Source organism: Triplophysa dalaica, chromosome 25 (assembly GCF_015846415.1).
Source record: "Triplophysa dalaica isolate WHDGS20190420 chromosome 25, ASM1584641v1, whole genome shotgun sequence".
Taxonomy (NCBI): domain Eukaryota; kingdom Metazoa; phylum Chordata; class Actinopteri; order Cypriniformes; family Nemacheilidae; genus Triplophysa; species Triplophysa dalaica.
Window position 1 is genome coordinate 11,596,182 of NC_079566.1, and position 21,430 is coordinate 11,617,611.

Genomic DNA, 21,430 nt, shown 5'->3' on the forward strand with positions numbered 1-21,430 from the left:
CTAGCATAACATAAAACCAAGATTAACAGAGAATGAAAACAGGACGAGAGGAGTTAACCAAATGAGGTTATTTCAGGTATACAGGAAGACCCCGTTGTCCCTTAATGCCCCCCTTTGTCTTTTCAATCCGCCTGTCCATTTGTCTCTCCGTCCTGCTCTGAGAATCTCAGACATTTGGGAGGGGGGCAGGGGGAAGAGAGAGAGAGAGAGAGAACGTACTTGTATGTCTCAAATCAATCAGGTTCTGTATTCTCTGCTCTTACCTGCTGCAATTTGCCGGCTGTACGGGGTAACAGTCTCTCTCTCTCTCTCTCTCTCTCTTTCTCTCTCTCTCTTTCGCTCTCATCCACATTTATTCCGTCCACTGCTTGCATCAAGACAGCTCTTGGTTTGCTGTCCTCTCCTGCTCTCCACAGGGATATTTCCTTCACCACTTTTCTTTCTCTGCATACTCCTGTTTTTTCGACCCGGCTTTCTTCGTATCTCCTGGAATGTGGCACTCTTTGGTTTTCACTCTGTGTTGGATCTCATCTCTGATCCAGGGTAGGTTTCTTACTATGTGTTCATGTGTATGTGTGAGTATGTATATATGAAAAAGAGATTCAATGTAATGGAACATTTGAGAGAAATCTGTCTAGTCTGTGAATCTTTTTGCCTGTGGGAACCTCGTGCGCCAGATGTTTCATAAGCTTGTTCTTACTACAGTTGCAGTCAGGAGGGTAGGAAAGAAAATCAGAAGAAACAAGACGTAGAATAAGATGAAACTGCTTTGCCATGAAGAATTAGAAGCTGCAATCATAAATTTCACCCCCATCCTCTCTCTCTCTCTCTCTCTCTCTCTCATGAATCCATGAGTACACAGACTGCATGTGGGTGATGGAGGCACAGAACACATTTGTAGATCTGCTTCTCTGGTGTCGTTATGGACATGTCACTGCAGTGGAGTAAAGGGGAATGTTGGTTTTCGTGCTTTCATTTTACGTTCTCTTTTTGCATGTCAATCCTATAGAGAGAACTTTTATCTCGCTTGTCAGTCTTGTCATCTGAGGTTGTTTCATGTGCAAGTTCTCTTCAACATGCTTTAAATTGTGTCACATCCCAAAATCTCTAGAAATCTAGTCTAGAATACAGACTATTTCGATATTGAAAGATATTTCCATTAGGTTAATCACATTCAGCCAAAGCACATTCGGGTCTGAGTTTAGTTTTAGCACTTTAATTATTAAGAACAACAAACATTTAGTTTGATCATTTTCCTTTTTGATCATTGATTTGTGTATTTTTCATTATTTACTCCAAAGTACACACATTCATAAAATCAATGTTATTTGTACAATCTGTTTGTGCCTATAAGAACACCTTTAGTCCAAGACTGACATTGTTTTTGATTGATGTGAAATCTCAAGTTGTAGAAATACAATGCTTTCAGTATATAACGTTTATCTTTGTTAATATTCATGAACAGAACATGTGTGTTTTAAAATATGGTTCGTTGCTAAATAATGCTTGGTAGTTTCAATCCACGGCTGAGGAAATTATGGCAATCTTTGACTCGAACATGGGTTGAAACGATCTAGCAATTTTTAGACTGTAGGCAGACAGGGAAAGTGTGTAAATCAAGGTCATGGGTTTCTTCAAACACAGAGGTCACATTTTAACTAATAAATGTAATTAACCTTAAAATGGATCATTTCTGTAGTTAATTAAAAAACGGCGATTGCGTCTTTGAAAGCACACCCTTCCTGACCCTCACAAAACTCTACAAAATTAAATGAACCGTGATAGACATGAAATATAGATACACATATTGTACAGCCAATAAGCATATTCCTGGTTTTGGTTGGTCTTCAGTTGGCTTTGCCCAGTTATCTACTGGGATCAGGTAACCTGTTAAGACCTGCAAACCTGTTTAGGCCGGTTTAGGAGATCTAAATGCTTTCATTATGTTATGAAACACAATTGAATAGAATCAGACATGGTATCGTTTCAGATCTTATTTCACCCAAAATGTTGTCATAACCTAGGATACTGTGTGTTGAGAGAGCTTTCATGATGTTATTTATTTATATATTTACATAAAAGGATATATTAACCCGTCTGGAGGGAATGTGACAGTGGTTTTTTTCAAAACCGAATCGCATTGAAGTGTTTGTACAAGCTTAAACATGATACATATATATATATGCTTGTCTTTAGGAATGCCAGAGGGAATTTGTTGTACGGTCTTACCTGTATGCCGTGAAACCATTATCAGCCTTACAAACACCTTGCGCCTGGTAAACAGAATAAGAAACAACATTTCAACATGTTGTACGTCTTGAGGCTAACAGAGAAAATAATAAATTCAAGAGCAGATCCAGCCTCACTTTTAACTGTCAGCTCAGCGCGAGCAGAATGAATGTTGTTCCATTTAGTCACAGCTTGTTCGTGCCACACACACAGATGAACGCTTCACACTCCTTTATAATGTATAAAGGTTTCGGATAGAAATGATTTAAACGTTTTACACTTTGGTCCTCCTCAGCACAACTGGCTTAAAAGCAAATGAAATATACGTCATAATAATAAAGGCCACATGTGAATCTGTCAGCTGTGCCATTGTGTATGTCTCTGTGTATGTGTCATTTCAATGAAGTTATTATTCTGGTTTGGTGTATCCATGTTTTCTCTCAGTGTCATTGCAAGGCCCGTACCAGAGGACCCTATTAAAGAATCTCCTGAAGGATTATAACCCTATGGAAAGGCCTGTCGCCAATGATTCTCTACCTCTCACTGTTGTTATCTCGCTGAGCTTGGTGCAGATCATGGATGTGGTGAGTCCCTCCATTTCATTTGGAGAAATCACATCTGTTAATCAGTTTCTTCTCAGAGACGGTGTTGTGGGTTCTCCCCTCTATGTGTGTAAAAACACTCTTCGGACTTCGGTTTTGATGCGAAAGATGGACGTTAATGTCCGAGACAAACAAAGCCGAGTTGGTTCGTAAACCAACTGACTTTGCTCTCTTTCAGCCAGCTCATATTCACATCTTTTCACGCTCATGCCACCTTTATTTATTATCACGGGAACATCTTCCACAGCCCAATCTGGGCTTCATTATATAAAAATATATGTGAGTGAGCAGCTCCTCTCCCACCGTACCCGTGCATGAGCACCTTTTTCATTGCTTAGGGAAACTTGGTTCCTCACTGGGCATATGACAATAAACACTTTGAATCCTTTGCACAGAATGGCTCATATACATAATGTTAGAATAGGTTTGAATATATACGGGGTTATTTTCAGGCATAAAATCCCTAGTCAAATAGAACATTTTGCTGAAATCAAGGCATTCAGATCTTAACAATGTCTGGGAAAAAGCCCTGGACGCAGATTCTGTGATCCAACTGCAGTGGTGATCTTAGTGTAAACTAAAATATAAGCGAAAACCTTTAATACCAAGTTTTCTGGTATGTGCTAATGACATTAGTTTTAAAGCACTAGTGTATATTGTATAACAAGAATTGTGTCGTGTGTGTTTAATTTCATTTGTCTTAAAGAGCTTTAGAAGTTCTGCTGTAAAACACTAAACTGATACATAACAGACACCCCTGTTTAGGTATCTGAATTATGAAGCAGCACCTCCGGGCAATAGGATTTCTCCAGGTCGACACACCATATCGTTAGTCATAACCCTCATTATCTGACATGTGTTGTGGGCAATAACTAGCTCACAATTGATTTCGGATCTCCTCTAACCTCTCTTGCTATTACAGGATGAAAAAAATCAAGTATTGACCTCCAATATCTGGGTTAACATGGTAAGCAATATTTAATAACCTTTCAAAGTTCAGAAGATATTATTAAAAAGTAAGAATTATAATTGAACCAACGGACAATTATGGTCCTGTAAACAAATCCTTCTCAAGGCAAATACACTATATGGAAATAATAAATAATAGTAACATTGCTGTTGAATCTGCTATTTATAAATCATGTGTCTCACTATGTTTCTCAGCGCTGGTACGATCACTATCTACAGTGGAACCAGTCTGAGTATCCAGGTGTCAAAAACCTACGCTTCACCACTGATCAGATATGGACCCCCGACATTTTGCTTTACAACAGGTGGGCTGTATGCTCCGTGCATTGCCACACTGGTGAAAATGTTTGAAATATAGCACTTTCTATATGTCAGTGACTTTAAATAGAAGGGTTTGCTAAATGAATACTGCTGATCAACATCTAAAATGCTATATTTACAGTTAGCAGATGGCGGAGATGAAAAACTCTAGCTTGAGTGAGGCAGTTAAGAATTCCGGGGAATTGCAATCAGCAGACATTCGTTTGTGCACTTGTGATTGAGGATTGCGGTATCAGAACTATAATTCAACCTGCGGGTCTTAACAGAGGAGCAACTACAGATCAATGAACTGAAAATTTGGTCCTTGGGCGAAAGCAGATCGTTCAGTCGAATAGCTGGTGTCCAAACAGCCTATTAACATCCTTCATCATAGACTCTTTTTTGTATTTGTGGGGCTTGCTGCATAGTTACACATTAAATTTAATCATTGCCTTAAGCTAACTTTTGAAAAGGACATGATTCATTCACGCTGAGTTATGACCTCAAGGACTCGATAGAAGCTCTTAACATTTTTAACCTTCGCTTCAGATGAACAGAGATAAAACGACCTCAGTCTCATCCCGGATTTGAGTTGTTGGAGCTTTGGCTTATTGGTTAACTTTGCTCGTGTGGCATTTTAAATTCAAAATTGAAATGTGTACATTGTTGGTTTTGATGTATAAAGTCTAGCTGGGGAGCAACCTCAGGGCAACATTCTATTAACATTCTAGATTGCAATTTTTATTTTATTATTTTATAATTGTTTTTTGTATTTTATATTTTATACATATTGTATATATAACATATATAATATATATTGATGTATAATATAATCTTTTATATTATACATTATAATCTTTTATAACAATAAAATCTATTATATTTATATAATAATGTATATAGTAATGTATTTTGTTATAGCGTCCTACTTACATTCTAGATTGCCATATTTATTGTATTATTATAGTTTTCGTATTTTCATTATTATTTCATTATTTTGTATATATTTATATAAAAATAGAATGTATTATGATGTTTATATAATAATAATGGATGTATATAATAATATATTAATGACATTTTAATTTAATGTCCTAATTACATTTTAGATTGCTTTTTATTGTATTAGTATTATTTTTTATTTTACGATTTTATTGTATTTTATATAAATTTATACACAAATATACATTATTATCATATTTATATAATATTATCTAATAATAATATAACACTATTAATATATTATTTATATATTTTATTGTGTTTAAATATATTATTTCGTATCTTAAATATAACTTTATATATTATAATTCTATAGTTTTTATGTGTTTTCTTACTACCTCTTTTTGAGTTTTTTCACTTGCACAGTCAAGTAAACTAGTCCAGACCCACATCCTCAATTGAATAGATTCTTCCCTCTTCCTCTCATCCTCTCTGTACTATACTAAATTTAATCATAAGGAGACTAAAAGATAAACATAAATGTCTAATATATTCACTTTCTGTTCATTTGCAGTGCAGACGATAAGTTTGACTCCACCTTTAAATCTAATGTGGTGGTGAACTCCAGCGGCTACTGCAACTACCTGCCTCCAGGTCAGTGTTAAACCATTGTGCTTAATGTTTATGATGCACTCATATAAGATATGATGCATGAAATGCTAAAAGCGCTGAAAGGAGATGCAAACCACAAGTGCTTTATAACCACAAGGGGTAAACAAAACAACAGCACTGAATGTAACAAAGGAAGGAAGTAGCAAAGGTCCTTTCTGGTTTATTGGAAGAGAAACTGTTTAAGAGGAAAGCCATGAATTTTATAGATAGAAGTGCAGTCGTTCAGATGCCCTATTTCTTTGAAGCTCAGAGTGCTAGGTGTGGAAATCAGATACCTGTGGTGTATTTCACTTTAAAAGATGGATCATGAGCCATCAATTTATAGACAGAGACATTTAGGGTGCGAAAGTAAGGAGGGCCTTCACAAATTATGTTTCAGAGTTGCATTATGACTAAAAAATATGCAGATGCATATCTGAGTATTTTTGGAAGTACAACAGAAATGAATTTTAATGAGTAAAAACATGAATCTCTTGCATATGTTAACACATGCCTGTTCTAAAGTCCTCTGGGCAATGACAAGATCATAGAGTCTTGAACACAGGTCTATAAATGAATGCATTTTAATATAAATTCCCTTTTCGTCTCTCGTACACGCACACACAGATTGGTGCTCTCTCAGCATAAGAGTCTTTAAATAACCCTCACAGTCACTTCAGACACAAACAAACACACATTCACTATCATGAGCAGATCTTGCCCACGTGGCTCATTTGGAACTCACGCTGATTTCATTACATTTTAACGCCGCGTATTTCTCTTCTGGCTTTTAAGTCATGCAGTCCCTCAACCCCAAACAGAAATCAAATGCCTTTTTGAAGTCAAGTCAGGCAGAGACTGTGAGAAAATGAGGGAGGACGGATAAGGGAGAGAGTGAGAGAAATCTCATCTTGAGAAAATATTTATTCATCAGTGGGTTTGTGCATGGGTGTAAACACATTTGAGTAATCCAGCGATCTGGGCAGATGCCAAGGACGCACAGAAAGATTCTAAACTGAAAATATTGGTTTTTATTTACTGCAATTGTCTGACTGTGTATCGGTGTCAGGCAGATGGATGCTGATGCTGATAAAAGATGAACATTTCACCAACCACAGCCCGTTTCTTTTGCAAGCATTTCTTGTTATCATAATGTGTCTGAATGATTATGTTTTTTCCTTTTATGCTTTTACCCACCCATATTTTCATTTTGAATTATATCACCGTTATTGCCTCGTGTACAGTAGATCATATGCTCATTAAGAGGCTTGTGTTGACAAAGTTGATTGTGTAGTACACTAGATCACAAAGTCTTATATTGACTCATGTTTTGTGGTTCTTTCTGAGAACAGATAATGGTAATGAGATTATGTAGAGCTGATGACTCATAGCCCGGAGAGATCTAAAAAACACTACAATGGCTGCATTTGTTTGAGTGTCTAGGACTGGAGTATTTGCGTCATTTCACTCTTTTTTAAAGATGTTTTATGTTTTTAAATGCACAATAAAGGTTACGGTTTAGGAAATAATTTACACATATAAGATGTCTTTAATGTCTTTAGTTAATTATTTCTTTTGGGCAGGAATGAGATTTTTTTGAGAAAGGAAATAATCAATAATTATTAGTAGTGATTTGACATTTATCTCCTCTGTACATTTCATAAATGTCTCAAACTGTGCTCAGATTTGCAGATAATGTACTGTATCTTGACACTAGCAACGCCAAGACTATACACAGGTTGTTTGTCTTGCAATTCAACTGAATCTTTCTGTTTTTACAAATGATTCATTGTAATAGAAATAATATAATTCAGGCTGATTAAAAGATGCAAAAGAAATTGAACTGAACAGTTCTTACATCACTGTTTAAAAATCCTTTAGACGCATCTTTATCGTTCAAAGTGTACCAAACAGAAAAACCTTGAATTCCTTCATGTGAATGTCAGAGGATAAGGAGAACAAGTTACAGGTTTGCATTTCTGATGTTTGGTATTATGCTCTGTACAGAAGATATAAATTTGGACCACTACCCAACCTCTAGGCTGCTTTTTTGTTTTCATGGGACGGCCAAATACTGTAATAAATTTGATTTAGGAAAGAATAATTAGGGTATCAAAATTTTTTGGCATATTTGTCGACTGGCCCTGAATCCTACACTGGTACAAAAGCTATCACTGGGATGGTACCCTTTAAAAATGTCTTAATATGTAAGGCATAATGGTATTAATTTGATACCAACGTGTACATTTAAGATACTCATATGCACTTTAAGGGCAAAAGTGTTGTTCCTATAGCTCACAAGTAGAGCACTTTGCTAGCAACTCAAAAGTTGTGGGTTTGATCCCAGGGAACACGGGCTGATAAAAGACACTAAATGCACCGTAAGTCACTTTGGATAAAAGCATCAGCCAAATGCACAAATGGGAGTGTATGTTTTTTATCACCTAAGTGATTTCTTACAGAATATAGACTGATAATATGTGTACCCACTAAGGTGTTTTGGTTAACATCCAGTGCAAAACATCTAACTATAAATGCATTTTACAGACGTATTATACAAAACCTATGAGACCCAACACATTCATTATCAGCCCAAAAAGATATAGCCATCAAAAGACGTTCTATAAGGGCCCATGACAGGTTTTTAGCATGCATGAACTGCTCCCGCTCCTCTCGGCATCGTCTCATTCAGTATTTTTCGCTGGCTTTACTGCTTGCCAGATGCCTTTCCACTGAAGAATCTATTTAGCGGGAGTGTGAGGTGGTTTTGCTAGCTCACTAGCAGTTATTATTGATTTGCTTTAAGGATTAGTCACCTGCTTCCCCGGAGCAGAAGCCGTCGACGTGGAAAAGAAAGGCAGCAAAAATCCAGGAGAGATTTGAGACACTTAGACTGAGCAGTGCTAAAGCTTTCTATTGATTTAGATTGTGCTCTTGAGCTATTCGTACCCTAAACTATTTTGGATAGGCTTTGCACAATGGCAAGTTTTTTACTGGAGGTTTGCTTTTAAAATGCAATATTGGCACATTTCGATTGATGAGCTATTAGATGTGTCCACCTGGCATTGGTTTTACTATAACTTTAAGTTGCTGTTGGTGTCTTCAACTAACAAGAAAATGAATCCTTTTGGAAATGCATAAGAGTTGCCTTAGTCCCCCAGTTTTGTAAACAAGCTTAAATGTAATTACTTGCTATTACATTATTAGAACATCAAATATGTACCTTTATCAGTGTTTCTTTAATAAACGTGTTTAGCATATTAAGTGATGTTCTGCTGAGGTCCCTTGAGGCACACGGATGCTTTCAGTGTCTTTTAAAGCTGTTATTAGTCATGCTTACTAAAGCTATTTTTTATTTTAGTCACAAACTGTATATTTTAACTTTTAATACCACAACGTTGCATGCTCTTCATTTATTCTGCTCAAGCAGCTCACATCTGTGGTCAATTGGTTCTAATGCTTTGTATGAGGTTCAGGTTATTCCGACATTGAAACATTCTTGATGTGATTTTCGGGAAATGTTCTGGATCAGTATGCAGACAAGCACGAGCAGTTTCTTTTCTGTTTCAAGTGTGATTCCTCCAATAAATGTTGAAAGATTAGGAAGCTTTTGAAGCCGTGCTTTTACTTATGCTGTTTAAAAGATGACTGAAAGCGATATTAGTTCCATTTTAGTTCATTTCATTTGAAGTTTTAGTTCATGTTTCATTTATGTTCAGTGGCATAAATAGCTTATTTGCAAAGGAAGTTTAAAAGAAAAACAACTTCATCTGCCTGCCGTGTGCTTTTTAAGGCGGACGTGTCTTCTTTCTACCAGATTTAAGGTGCAGCTCTTATAAACGTATTGTCTTATAAGCCGTTCTAAGGTTTATTAACCCAAGTTCACCCATACAATGTTGTTGGGTATTGCCACAAATACTCCCGGTCTCCTTATGACTGGTTTTGTGGTCCAGCGTAACAAATGTTGTCAAGGCAGGATCATTTGTTTGTTGACCAACGGTAGACAGGGGAAAGTTGAGAATTGTAATAGTAGCGCGACAGTGGAACAGAAATTTCATTATCCTTTAATCTGGAGTCTATTTAGTCACAGATGTGATGAAGTCAGGTGGTGTGTCACAAGATAATAATTGTGTTAGTCTGGTTGTCTTTGTAGAGTTCAGAGGTCTTTAGGCTCAGGCATTTCTCAGTGTGTATCTCTTAACTGTTAAAAGGTCAATTGGATTCAATTTGGAATGAACTGCTGTAATGTGGCATTTCAAGGCAGTACATTTGTCAGCCGACTCTCACTCCAACTGACTCGGCATTACATCTAGATGGCTTATATAACACATTCATTTTTCCTTTCCCTCATATTTGTTTTCTCCTCCCCCATCCCAGGTATCTTCATGAGCACATGTAACGTGGATGTACGCTGGTTTCCTTTTGACATCCAGAAGTGCGAGCTTAAATTCGGCTCATGGACGTTTGATGGATGGCTGCTGGACCTTCAGATGAATGAGGCTGATATCTCTGGCTACATGCCCAATGGAGAGTGGGACCTTGTGGGTGAGTAACATTCTGTCCACGGGCACAATGCTGTACCGTATGTCAAATGTGTGTTGGTGTAGAAATAACAGTGATCGGTTACTTAGACTCAGCGAGAGCTCCGTTTAGCAGAAGTGTGATGGCATAAAATGTTTACAGCATATCTTTTTTGCTATCAGGGGTGGTCTGGCCATAGATTGCAAGTGGAATTTTTACGGCGGGCTGATCGGCTTGTGGGGTGGCTGTCAGAAATGAATTTATATGCAAATATACAAAGATTTAATTTCTTTCTGGTCTGTTTAGACTGTGAATTCTTGACTTGCCGGTGAGGTTGGCAACGTAAATATAGTTGTTTATGTGAAGCATAATGTTTACGGTGATTTTAGGGGAAGCAATTTACACTGTTTTGTAAAATTGAGTTCTTCTGAAAGCTGTGACATCATTGAAATATTCTGTTTAAATAGTGTTGAGTAAATGTGAATAACTAAAATGTTTCGGAAAGAATTTACCAAAAATATTAAGTGTATATTAAAAATATATTTTGTGACATAATTTTACATACACTTAAATAATAAATGTACATTTCATAGAAATTCTCTGTTGGATTTTTTAATCAAATGATAAGTCCCACTGAAAAAATCTGTTTATTGATTTTAAAAGATTAGATATAAAAAATATTTTATTAGGTTCATATAACTATAATTGTTTAGAGTGTAGTGATATATCGTGGCAACGAGTGTTTTCCCTGTAGGTTTACGGCTTTGGGGGGGGGTTGATGAGGGGGCTAGGCGGTCTCTATATTTACTTTGCGGCGGAAATCCGGATCAATCAACTGAGCACATTCAAATATGTATATAAAAGTTTAACATCTATGTTTTATCAGGCCATTTATTTTATATTCTGATACCCACAGTATGTATGAACCAGAAAGGCCTGGTTATATGTGGTGGGCTTGAGTAAGACCATGTCAAAGATTGAAATGGCTGAAATAAAAATATACCTTGATATTTTTTTTTTATCTCAAAATTGGATGTTTAGGACTGAAGCCTGGATACAGATTATTAATGTAATTGTTCGCCTCATTTTTTAAGTCACTGTGGATAAACGCGTTTGCTACATGATTACATGTAAATCAGGTTAATGTTTTCAAAATCTGTTATTTTAATTTCTGTTTAAGTATTGTTGCACCCCTTCTTGTCCCGAGTCTTTGTCCCGCTCTATCCCTTCTTGCTACACACAACTAAAATGAGACCGAGAAAGGAGAAAATCCAGCTTAATATAGCTTATGTCATTCATGTTTATCCATATTCCACCCAATGAGCCTGTTAGTACTTAAATGAAATCGAGTGGATAAGTGGACTGGAAAACCATCTTGCGCTGCACATTTCTGTCTCTCACTCTCATCTTATTATTGCTACCCATTGCATAAGTCATCGCACTTTTTTTCTTGCTGATATTCCCCAGTGACCACATTAAACATTCAGCAGGTGATGAACCAGATCGCTTGCTGTATTTATATTAATGTACACATTAGCGTTTGCCTCAACATTAGAACCCCCCTGGAAAATCACCCCCTGGTGTAGACGGTTGATGAAGCTGGACTACAAAGGCCAAACAAGAGTCAATAAAAGGCTTGATATGATTCAATATGACTATGGTTGGAGCTAGTAGACCAAGATAATTACCCAAAATTAAAAAGTACTGTCATCTTTTATTCACCCTCATGTATGACTCTTTCTTCTCTAGAACACCAAAGGAGATATTTTGAAAAATGTTTTTTGTACACAATGGAAGTCAATGGGGATCAATGTTGTTTAGTTACCAACATTCTTCAAAATATTCTCTCTTGTGTTCTACAGAAGATTTTTTTTTTGAAAATACATGAGATTGAGTCAAATATGTAAGATTTTTCATTTCTTGGTGAACTCGTCCTTTAAAGCATTTGAATTGCTCAGGCTGAGGCTGTTCAAGGCTCTTTTCGAGCAGGGAAATAATGTCTGCGTTTTATCTTACTACAGCATCTGTTTTTCAAAGATGTTCTTGAGGAGAAACTATAGGGGTTATCTCTCTAATGATGCTCAGACAAAAGCATGATACTCAGACGCGGGGAAGAACTCGTCCCCAGCTGACTTTGGCTGATTAGAATGTTTTTTTGTCGAAGATCAAAGGTGGAAGCATTGGCCGCTTATAAGAACGACAGCATCTCTTTGAACACGACACTAATGCCCGGCAACAACAAGTGCACATATTGCATACATTACATGTAATTATTCTCCTCTTGCTCCATCTCCACTCAGGTGTGCCGGGCGCGAGGAACGAGTTGTATTACGACTGCTGTAAGGAACCTTATCCAGACGTGACGTTTGTGGTGACCATTCGGAGACGGACACTCTACTACGCCTTAAACCTGCTCATTCCCTGCGTTCTGCTTTCATCCATGACCCTGCTTATCTTCCTGCTACCTGCCGACTCTGGAGAGAAGATCTCACTAGGTATTATGAATGAATATGGGGAAGAGGGAACGTGAAATGGCCTCCAGGAATAGAACGGCAGTTTTGTCAAGTAGGAATCATGGTGTCAAAATGTTGAATATTTCGAATGTGGATCAGAACGGACAGGGATGATTTATAAGCATATTGTCAGAGAAATTATGTTAAGATGCGTGTGTGGGCACTGCAGTCTTAGTATTGAAAAGAACGTTTCTGTCTTCCAAGGTCTACACAATAAAACAAAGAGCTGAAACACAAGAAACGTGTGGGTGCTTGTTTCAAAGCGCTCGAAATGTGTCATTAAATGTTTTATTCAATTTAACTCTTCTATGGAAGTTAAATTAATAATTAATAATATTAATAATAATTAATGATTTGAACAATATTTAACATTCAGATCACTGCCAGTTCAAAGAGCAAGTGAAAATAGTCAAACAAAAATCAAAGGAATGTTTGATATGATTCTCAGGATACATGAAGAGAAATAAAATAAAGGGAATGCAGATAGGCTTAGAGCGACCGAAGAGAGGGTTTGCTCACCGCTGAAGGGAAATGCATCGCAGTACACTCATATAGGCAATTCATCTATTGATGTAATTAAAGCACGAAGAGTCAATGTGTGTAAGAGAAAGACGGATTGCATTGCACTTTCCAGGAACCAGAGCTGCACATTTTAAAAAGGGGGTGAGCAGGAAAAATGCTTTGCTTATTTGTTCGGAAAATGTTTGGTATAAAGGTGCGACATGTATCCTCAAGCATCTTTGAGGTGTCAGCAGTCGTCGTCCGTGCCAATTAAATTTACAACTTAATCGAGGCGGACACAATTACACTAAAAGTACACAGAGGTCAATGTTACATTCCAAACACCTCGAGTGGATATTTGTCACTGGTGTATGTGATGATGATAGCACAAAAAAATGCTGAATGTGACTATTTTAAAAATGCTTCTGTTAGTTAAAAACAGTTACCCTGGTAAACATTTACAAACGTATGCTAAAGGGGCTTAAACGTATTAGTATCGATTCGAACTTAAAGAGCTGAAATTCATTCCGTCCATCATTAACTCACCCTCTTGTCTCAATTTTCTATTTCCTAAATGACTTTCTTTCTTCTGCAGAACACAAAAGATGATATTTTGAAGAATGTTGGTAACCGACCAATTCAGTTCTATTGTATGGACACAAAAGCAATGCGAGTCAATGGGTATAGCTGTTGTACGGTTACCGACATTCTTCAAAATATCTTCTTTTGTGTTCTGCAGAAAAGAGAAAGTCATACAGGTTTGAAATAACAAAAGGGTGAGTAAATGATGACAGAATTTTTCTGCAGATATTTTGAAGAATGTCGGTAACCGAATAACAGCGGAACCCATTGACTCGCATTGCTTTTGTGTGATTTGTGTGAGTGGATGGCCTGCCACAGTGGCCCTGATCAACAACTTCAAAGGCAATTTTCTCAATATTTAGATTTTTTTGCACTCTCAGATTCCTGAGTTTTAAACGGTTGTATCTCAGCAAAATTTGCTTTATCTTATTTACTCAGTCTTCAGATTATGTAAAAATCTAAATTTCAAAGAATTGAATTGGAAAGAGGTAGAGAACCCAATATGAAGTGCATTATGCATTACCAGTTTCACATTTATGAGCATTACATTAGTCTCCCTGGATACAATTTTTATTTGAGCTTCAAAGGGATGTTTACTACTGCTTGAAATGTTCTTAGGTGCATAAACCGGCACTCAAATAAAAACCTGTCTGCAATACATTGCCCTTTAATCCCAAAAACTTAACAACGATCGCATATTGTCTGTAAAACTGTATCAGTAACTCAAGCATGGAACTGTTTGCCGCTATATACATGGAATGCACTGTATGCAATGCTTTGGATAATGTAAATGAATTCAGATGATGCATTCAGTCAAGCTCATTTGGTGCTGTATTTGTCACAATAATTTTATAGAGTGTCCATTATGCCAAGCCGGCGCTGAGCAAAACAGATATGTAGGTTTAGTAAGAGAGCCGAAGCAGATTTAAACAGCAGATAGAGATGGATGGATTGTGTGTGTGTGTGGGGGGGGGGCTGTTGCAGGCAAATGGATAGAAAGGGAGACGGAGGGGGATGACTTGAGCTAAACTAAAGAGCAATTGAGGAAGAGGAATGGCCTGATGTAATTCACTTTATGTATCACTTCATCAAGCTCGGCTCCGCTGTCCAATCAGATCCAATCAAATTCTGTCAAGATGAGTTACATCCAATAAGAAGCTGTGTTTGCCAGTTATATAGAGATTGTGCCAATTTCATGCATAACAAGAGATGCCATATTAGGCATTGTATTAAATATGCATTTATTTAGTGGTCGACCGATATGGATTTTTCGATACCTGTAGAGGCTGGCTAATGGCCAATTTACTACAGCATAAATGATGGAATAAAATTTAATGATAATAAATGAGACATGCAAATATTTTTTTAAATCCATGCAAAATTATGTTTAAATTGAAGATGATATGTAAATTGACAATGCCTATATGGATATCAGACAGGCTAAAAGTGAGCCTAAGGGTTTATATCGGTCTATCACTAATTTCTTATATCATGTGTATAATTCAGTATACACAATTACATGTCTATTTCATACGATCCATTTTTTTTTGTTTTAAACCTATTTACAGGTATTACTGTGCTACTCTCATTAACAGTCTTCATGCTATTGGTGGCAGAGATCATGCCAGCAACCTCCGACTCCATCCCGCTGATAGGTAAAGCATGCATGTGGGTGCATCTGTTTGCTTCTCTGTGTGTTGTCTGCAATGTTTCTGTATTCCAAGCCTGCGTCCTCCCACGCGGTTCATCTGCAAAGCGATGCACACGCACATACCGGCAACGAGCCCTCAGAATATATTAGTCTGCATCTGAGCATTTGAACTTTAACATCTTGAAACGATTTGTAAGATTCAGTGGCTTTAAGTATGCTGCGCTTCGCAAACTGCGCCACTCCTGAATAAATCGGCCACCTTTTTGTTTCGTGGCCAAAAGCGCTGGTCTTGGCAACATAAGCTCTGCTTCTCATAGTAATTTGCGACGCGAATCGTAAAAGCCTGTTAACTGGAAATGACAGGCAGGGCTGGTTGGGTGAAGCGGAAGAAAAATAAAAAATGAATCCGACTGGAGACAGAGATGATCCCCTCGTGAAAACAACCCGCCCCGCATTCTCTTTTTCCACCCTTTGGTTTATAGGCCCTCAGAAGCCGCAGAGATGCAATCTGCAGAAATGCATTTGCTGGAAGAGTGTTCATCCACAGCGCTCTGTCTCTTTTGTCTGTTTCAATGGGACCCTCTCGCTCTTTTATGATTGCGTTTTTATGGTTCACTCATCTTTCCCTTCGTTCTCCATTTCTTCCCTGCGTCACTCTTTTACAATCACTGCCCTTTTTTGTCACATTTTGCCCCGCTATGCTTGGGTGATAAAAGGAGCTGTTCTACTAATAAATGATAGATTTATGCATACCGTTCTCTCTGTCTCTCTTTCTCTCAGGGCAGTACTTCGCCAGTACAATGATCATTGTTGGCATGTCGGTTATTGCAACAGTGGTTGTGCTGCAGTATCACCATCACGACCCCACCGGAGGAAAGATGCCCAAATGGGTACGTACACATGCACATACACAGTCCCAGGTGTGCCTAATACCGCTAATGCCTTCCGCACATTTCTCAACGTTCGCCATTGTGTCCTGAAAGCTGTAATTTAGTGTTTGAATTGATAATAGAGATAAAGCTTACAGAGGGGGACTAAATGAGTAAATGGGATGCAGATGGATATAGATCTGCAGTCTGTCCATGTTGATGAATGACCTTATTTGAGCGTTCTGGAAGCCAATTAGCAGCTCAGCTGATGTGCCCCGGTCTCGCTGCTCGAACCCTGATAACTGACAAAGCCAAATGTGACCGCAAAGCAAAGCTGGCAGGTTTATTATCTCCGGAACTCTAACATCAATTTTACATCACAAGACCAGATGTAAGATGTCTTGGGTCACTGTCGGAGTCAAATGGCTTGGCTCAAATCTCAAACCCTACAAGCATTAGTTATTAGCAGCGTTTACACCCAATACTAGTTTGGAACACATCTAGAGACGGGATTCTAAGAAACTCAAAACGGAAACCGTCCTCCTTTGAACAACCTGGAAAGTCTTGGTAACAGAAATGATGGTTTTCTTATGCAGGAAGAAGAGATGCAGTTCAAAGAAAGGTGGATAATGATCGGGGATGCCTGAGTAACACTTGTGGGGTTTTGAGTTATGCTGAAGGAAAATACAGAAGAAAATAAGAGGGAGACAATTCAGCCTGTTTGTATGTGTAGAACGTCTCTGTAATGTCTGTTTCAAGTTTTCAGCATGCTGTGACATGACACCTGTGACAAGGTGGTTATCTTGTGTCATAGTCTTAGAAAACGTAAATGATCTAAATGTGGTGTAGTTGTCATCAAGTCATCTTTCAATTTAGAAACGGATTACAATTTTCAGACAATTCTTTTTGCAATTTGCATTGTATTATAAACAGTACATTGTTTACTTGATCCAGTATGCATACTTGCTAAATAGCACTATGAAGCAGCTATTTTAACAGGTAGTATCACTTATGTACAAATCTTATTTATGTGTGCGTTATTTGCATGTTGTTCCATGTGAACTTGTTATACTGATAGACTCCATTTTTAATACACCAAATACGCATGAAGATGATAAACAGCAACCTAGTTGCTCAAACTGCATGTGGACTGTAACAGTGCCAACCACACTGGTCCTATATTTGCCAGATTTTATGTCTTTCCTTAAACAGAATTCACAAGTGCGACATAATAATTCCACCATGTCACCTCTTTATCTCTCTCCGTGTCATAGTCCTTGCTGTTAAACTCCTATCTGATAGCAGAGCACTGGAAGCTACTATAGCGTCTGAAAAAGTACTGCCTGAATTTTTGCTTCCGTTTTCTTGCTAACATAGAATTAAGCCGATCTAACCGGTCGTTTTGACAGTACTCACATGTAATGGATGTGCAATATGTGATTCAAAAGTGCTGAAGGGCTGCACTGCTGTAAAAAGCACGCTTCCTCTCTCTCCAAACACAAGAGGACATGCTTGTGTTCCACTTTTGTCCACAAGTCTTTTAAAGGGGATGGGGGAAAATGCGATTTAAAATGCTCTCCTTTTCGAGGTCGACTGCAGTGAAATTTTTTTAATCTCAAGTACCTTTTTTCAGAATGTTTGGCTTTCGAAAATCACTCACTACATTAAAGCATAGTATCATACTTTTTACATTACATTTCTTAAATGCTTGTTACCGTTAACACTAAAACATATTACTTTTTTACATCTACTTAAATATTTTTGCCCAATAATTGCACTCAAAAAAGAACTTCATTTTAAATGTACTTATGTATTAAAGTAAAACATAATTTATGATGTGCAGTTGAGTATGATATATGCTTTATCAATTAGTGACAATTTTTGGTATTGGTATTTTCCCTGTAGTTTTACATATCTTTACTTTATATGTATATGACAAATGTACTTGAGGAAATTCATATTTTGATGCTGAGGATGTTACATTTATCACAGGTTTTTATAAGCAAATGGAGATTGAAAAGCATGAAACGCAAACTGAAATGCACTTTCCGTTTAACGAAAATGTATTATAATCGCAAAAAGCACAGAAGCTAAATTAAGCTAAAGTAAGGCCATTTCCATACGCACACGGGTTCGTGCAGTTTCGCCGTAGGTCCACACGCAAACGCAAGACTCGGTCATTGAAACCAAACTTTTATGAAAACTCCTTCTAGGTTGAAGATTTTTAGAAACTCCGGTTTCAGTGTTGTCCTGTAGATGGTGTTGGAATGCATGCTGTTATCTCCTTTGTTTGACATCAGATTCCAGGCTTCTGATTGGCCAACACGGATTTTCATGTGTACATTGATTTTTTTTAAACGAAGAAGGAAAAACTGCCCGTGTACCTGTGGACTATGCCTAAGTTAAATAACAATTATCCACAAGGTAAAACTTTACCAATACAGGTTTGTTTCTCTATTTTGACCATTTTCCTAGGTTCGGCTAGTCTTGCTCCAGTGGGTGGCCTGGTTTCTGCGTATGAAGCGTCCTGGTGAAGGTCATGACCCTGAGCGTCCTCCCTGCGCTCCCCACTTACGCCGCTGCTCCTCTGGATCCCAGAGCGGGAGCCTTCCGAACGCTCCTGGATCTGCCTCTGCGGACCTGCACCACCACCACGCATCTTCCTCGCTGCATCCACTTCATCCCCAGAGCCTCCTGCAGGCCGTAGGAGTTTCCGGACACACCCATCTCCACACCCAGACCAACAGTGCTAACAACAATGGCAACCTGTTGTACATCGGCTTCTCCAGTCTGGATGATGCATCGCCGCCGCCCCTGCTTTCCGAGTCCTTGCAAAGAAACAGCGTGTCCGGCGGATCACATCCCGTTACGTCGCCCCCGGCAGTCGGCTCCAGCCCACCTCCTCACCTCCCCTCTCAGTTTTGCAGCCCACCGCCTCCACCGATGCCCAATCTGGAGGCCACGGGATGTCCAAGCACGGTGTCTGGTGGTGGAGGTGGTTGTTCTTGTTCGGGGACCAGCGGAGGTGGAGACCCACAGCTTCAGGCGATTTTAGAAGAGGTGCGCTTTGTTGCCGACCGGTTCCGCGGACAAGACGAGAACGAGAGCGTGGCAGACCAATGGAAGTTTGCCGCAGCCGTAATCGATCGACTTTGTCTGGTGGGGTTCAGCGTTTTTAACATCATCTGCACCATCTCCATTCTCATGTCCGCGCCAAACTTTGTGGAGGCAGTCTCTAAGGATTTTATCTGATTATGTGGTGAATACTTGCTGTTTGAAAAGAACATTGAAACTGATTGATCGTAAATGGGAAAAATTCGTCCCCAGAAACAGTGACTCAACTTTTTCCAAAAACTATGATTGGAATAATGCAGGAGATCCTGATGGCTGGGAAATAAAAGTTTTGATTGGTTGGTGCCCTTCTACTTTGGACATCGGGGCAAAACAACAAAATAACTAAACTATGATGTGTGTCAAAAGCTAAACACCACAAAAAGTGTTTGCAAATGAAGAGAGGAACAGTTCACTATGTGGTAAGATCTTCTTAACTCAAACTATAGAAAGAATGACAAAGAATCCATGTAGATTGATAATGACAATGACCTTTCAACTGTGTCGACAGCCGCATAACCTGACATGAAGCTCTACAGAAATGAGCAGCCATCAGAATTTGTGAGGTTTTGTCAAGTTAACATTTTCAACTAGAGCAGTGCAAAGCCACTCTATGATGTCAGAATATATTTTGGTGAAGTTTGGGTCGGTGAGGTTAAATAAGTGAATGCGGCAGAGTAATAGAGACAGGGAGAGACATCAAAAGCAGACTGAAGGATAAGGGCTGGCATAGATTTTTGTCAGTGACAGATAACTTTCTGTACCTGCAGCAGGGCTTAAGTGGTTTTGATAATGGCGAGATAGAGAGGAAGTGAACGATGCGACAGAGCTGACAAAGGCACAGATATAGATTGACAGAGAGATCATCAACGCAAGAGAAGACCAAGTGTAATGAAAGACAAAGCGAGACACCAAATTTGCGCTTGGCGCCAAACAAAAGAAGGATAGACAATAAAATTGTTTAGACAACTAGATAAGGAAATGAAAGACTGATAGGGGAATTAGAGAGGGATGAATAGAGATATATGGATCCGGCAGTTGGGGGAAAGTAAGACTCAGCAACGTTTACCGCCAGGAGGAAGAAAAGATTCACAGTTGGAGAGAAATAGCGCATCTTATCCCCCCAAAAAGAAACAATGACTGCATCAGTCACACAGTAGAGAAAAAGAGAAAAATATGTTACAGAGAGGAAGTAAGAGAGAGTGTAAGAACAAACAGCAATGATCCACCGGGATGTCATGGAGAAATGGAACAAAGACAGTAGAGACATGGATAGAATCTTATATCTTCCCTGACAGAAGGGGGTGAGATGTTTTGAAAAGGAGAGATGATCTTCAGAATGTATAAATAGAAACAGTGGAACAACCACAGCTAATGTGTACAGATTCTCTAATGTCATTGGAAACGTTGGCGCTTCTCTCTGTCTCTCTTGTTCTCAAATAAACATAAAGCAGATTATTATCTGTATTCATTTGAGTTCATCTAACTGATCTGATTAAATCTTTCCTTGTTCAAGACCCCAGAAATGTTTTTTCATTGTTGACAAATTTTCGAATGAAACAGATGGAGTAAAGAAAGATGTTGTCCCTTTTAAAAAAAGTTTACATCATAGCCATAAATATCATTTTGTTACTTGCTATAGACAATTTCATCTGGTGCAGGCGCCTGGCCCGAAGTTTACTTCCCGTCTGTTTGTTTATCAGTCTGGCTTATTGATTAATAATATAAATGTATATGTTAATTGATTTATATTAATACTTTATGATACAACAGTTTGTTGAATAGGTCGTGTTTGTCCCATTTAAAGGTTAACCCCAAAATAAAAATTCTGTCATCATTTACTCACCCTTTTGTCATTTCAAACGTGTATTACTTTCTTTCTTTGGAAAAACCCAAAAGAAGATATAAAGAAGATTGTTAACTGGATTCCAGTCACTTGCTTTGCTATTGTGTTCATACAAGGGAAGTGAATGGGGTCCAGTGCTGTTC

The 21,430-nt window shown here is 38.2% G+C and overlaps 1 protein-coding gene across 2 annotated transcripts; it reads left to right on the forward strand.

The window, feature by feature from the left end:
- The first annotated feature begins 343 nt into the window (after positions 1 to 343).
- Positions 344 to 20,880, forward strand: chrna11 (cholinergic receptor, nicotinic, alpha 11). 2 transcript variants are annotated; one of them, XM_056741371.1, is made up of 10 exons: positions 344 to 543; positions 2,674 to 2,813; positions 3,754 to 3,798; positions 3,996 to 4,105; positions 5,617 to 5,696; positions 10,071 to 10,238; positions 12,515 to 12,709; positions 15,379 to 15,465; positions 16,242 to 16,351; positions 18,806 to 20,880. In XM_056741371.1, the coding sequence occupies exons 1-10, from the start codon at positions 492 to 494 to the stop codon at positions 19,580 to 19,582; spliced, it is 1,764 nt and encodes a 587-aa protein (XP_056597349.1). In that variant the 5' UTR covers positions 344 to 491; the 3' UTR covers positions 19,583 to 20,880. The 2 variants fall into 2 exon arrangements, with proteins under 2 accessions (XP_056597349.1, XP_056597350.1); XM_056741372.1 differs by lacking the exon at positions 15,379 to 15,465.
- The last annotated feature ends 550 nt before the right edge of the window (positions 20,881 to 21,430 follow it).

What these genes read in the sequence shown, in the direction of transcription:
- chrna11 (XM_056741371.1), top strand. Translation starts at nt 492, where the DNA reads ATGTGGCACTCTTTGGTTTTCACTCTGTGTTGGATCTCATCTCTGATC. An exon ending in CCAATATCTGGGTTAACATG is followed by an intron (nt 3,799 to 3,995) that starts GTAAGCAATATT and finishes TATGTTTCTCAG; the next exon opens with CGCTGGTACGATCACTATCT. An exon ending in CGACTCCATCCCGCTGATAG is followed by an intron (nt 15,466 to 16,241) that starts GTAAAGCATGCA and finishes TCTTTCTCTCAG; the next exon opens with GGCAGTACTTCGCCAGTACA.